This window comes from Penaeus vannamei, chromosome 18 (assembly GCF_042767895.1).
Source record: "Penaeus vannamei isolate JL-2024 chromosome 18, ASM4276789v1, whole genome shotgun sequence".
NCBI lineage: Eukaryota > Metazoa > Arthropoda > Malacostraca > Decapoda > Penaeidae > Penaeus > Penaeus vannamei.
In genome coordinates this window covers 10377123-10379481 of record NC_091566.1, presented here as the reverse complement: position 1 = coordinate 10379481, position 2359 = coordinate 10377123, and the positions used below count along the sequence as shown (strand labels likewise).

At 57.5% G+C, this 2359-nt stretch overlaps 1 protein-coding gene across 1 annotated transcript in view; it reads right to left on the bottom strand.

Annotated features, from left to right (window-relative positions):
- LOC113807713 (uncharacterized) overlaps positions 1-2135 on the bottom strand; it is a 48001-nt gene extending 45866 nt beyond the window's left edge. The window contains exons 1-2 of the mRNA XM_070133355.1: positions 1350-2135; positions 1-1272 (exon numbers count right to left, since the gene is read on the bottom strand). The exon at positions 1-1272 is cut by the window's left edge and continues 602 nt beyond it. Of these exons, the coding sequence (XP_069989456.1) occupies positions 1-1272; positions 1350-1933 (1856 nt within the window). The 5' untranslated portion in view covers positions 1934-2135. The remainder of the gene's footprint in view (positions 1273-1349) is intronic.
- Between the last annotated feature and the right edge of the window lie 224 nt (positions 2136-2359).

Genomic DNA, 2359 nt, shown 5'->3' with positions numbered 1-2359 from the left:
TGGTGGCCCTCCTGGAGAGACCGCAAGGAGGGACTCGGGGAGGCCGAAGGAGAGCGCCTCTGGTGGCCCTCCTGGAGAGACCGCAAGGAGGGACTCGGGGAGGCCGAAGGAGAGCGCGCCTGGAGGCCCTCCTGGAGAGACCGCAAGGAAAGGGTCGGAGACGACGGCGTAGATCTCCCTTGACGGTGTTTTTGCAGGGATCGTAACGGCAGACTTTGGGGCGTCCCGAGGGAGCCCCTCTGGCGTGCAGGCTCCTGTAAAGATCGTAGCGAGGGACTTGGGGATGTTGAGGGAGGGTGGCCTTGACGGTTTTCCTGCAGAGATCGCAAGGAGGGGCTCGGAGACGCTAGCGGAGACAAGGACGACGAGGTGTCAGACGCGACGCTTGTCCTGCGAGATCCCGGCCACGATGGAGGATCCGCGGGCCGAGAGCTGGCCGCGCTCCTCTGCGCCTCGGCCTTAACAGGACTTCTGCTCGCGCCGCCCTCCGAATCCGACGAGAAGGGGCTCGTGTCTCTGCTTCGAGTTCCGCCCGCTGCGACGGAAGAGGTCCTCGTCGGGGGTCTCGGCAACTTGCTTGTGTGTACATTCGCAGGGCTCTTGGGTCCGTGTGGGTGCTTGTGCGTTCGTTTGTTGTCGGGCTTCACCGCCTTGCCCGACGGCGGAGAGGGCTTTATAGCGTTCTCCACGCTGCTTCTGTTATCCTTTTCCGATCGACGGCCAAACAAGGGGAGTCTGCTGCGGAAGGGCTTCCGCTCCCTCCCGTGGCCGCTTTTCTTCTCTTTCTCGTTTTCTCTCTCCCCATCTTCCTTGGAATCGATGTCCGAGAACTCAAAGATGTTAAAATCCGGAGCCTTCTTGATTGTGTTGTACTTCCAGGAGTCCGAGAGCCATACCGTGCTCTCCGCCGAGTCGTGCGGAGGCTCAGAGGCCACGGAGTCTGCAGATGAGCTCTCAGCGCCCTCCGTGACGTCATCGCCCCCCGGGGGCTCAGCAGCGGCAGCAAAATATCTCCGCGGAAACCTTAGGTTCTCGTACACAACCTCATCCTTTTCTGTTCTCGGCGCGAAAGTCAGATTCTCGTAAATACGAGTTTTGGGAGCCATGGAATTTAGACCGAACTCTTTGTCGGTTTTGGCGGAAGGGATTCGCGTTGGACTGCGTAGTTGTTTCTCTTCAGACGACAGATCCTGCCTCAGTAGCCTATGTGGGTGGAAGAGTAACTTTATTCGTCTTTGCCAGGGGAAAATATCAAACATAAAGCTTTTTGTTGTTTGTCAAGGCATTCCTATGGCTCTAGGGTTTAGCAAAATGAGTCTCTTTCGTATAGATGGGGAGATAATATTTACCTTCTCTGGTTAGAGACGTTCAATTCATTCATCCTCTGATTAACATGATTGTGTCTTGGCAGAGCCGTCGGCCCCTTGGCTCGAGTAGCGGGCCGCGTCGACACACTCACGTCCTGGTTGTTGTTGTCCTGCGGGGACGTGGGGGACGTGCGCACGGCGGGGAGGTGCTTGCTGGGCCGCCCGTTGCTGGCGCTATTTTTCTGATCCTTTGAGGGGATCCTGTGGAGCGTCGGGGTCGGGGAGCGGTTAGATCTGAGGGGCCTTGTACCCACATACCTGCCAGACTCGGTGGTGGCCAGAGCCAAGGTCGTCCTCGAGGCGTGGTCCCCCTTGATGTTGTCGTCGGCTGGTTTCCCCGACGCCCCTTTGTTGTTGTTGTTGTTCTTGCCGGAGAGGGGCCGAGGGATGCTCGAAGGGTCGGCGGTGGAGGCTGCGAGCTTGTCAATGGAGGCTGGCTCCTGGGCCTCCGTGGGCTGCGTGGTGACGGTGCTCTGGGGATCGAAGCAGCCGTGGCCCCGCGATGCCCGTCTCAAGCGCCCGAGTCCAGGCGCAGGCACCATCACCCCGCACGGACACACAACCATACTCACCGCCTCCTCTCTCTCGCTGCGGGGAAGCTCTCTCCGGGAGAAATCGTCAGTGAAGAAAGTATCACTCACACTAATGATGGCAACGCTTCACGCCATTTGAGTTTCGGTTTCTGCGGTCACATAAGCTAAAATATCACTGGCCCTCAGCTGCGACAAGCGCTGCACCTGGGAATGCGTCCAAAGCTAGACTGAGTAGGCAGTGAGGTGGGAGTAAGTTTATATGCCGCTGTGCTCTGGAATCACGTGGACCCGCGGTGAGGACGCAGACTCCAACTGCTGCTGCGTGGTGCAGGCGAAGACATCTGGGCTGGAGTCAATCTCCGCTTCTTTGAAATAGGTTTCACAGGCATGTAAACGTGCACTTTTATTGTTCATTGAATTATATAGTCTAGGGAATTATAAATGCAAAAATAGACTAAA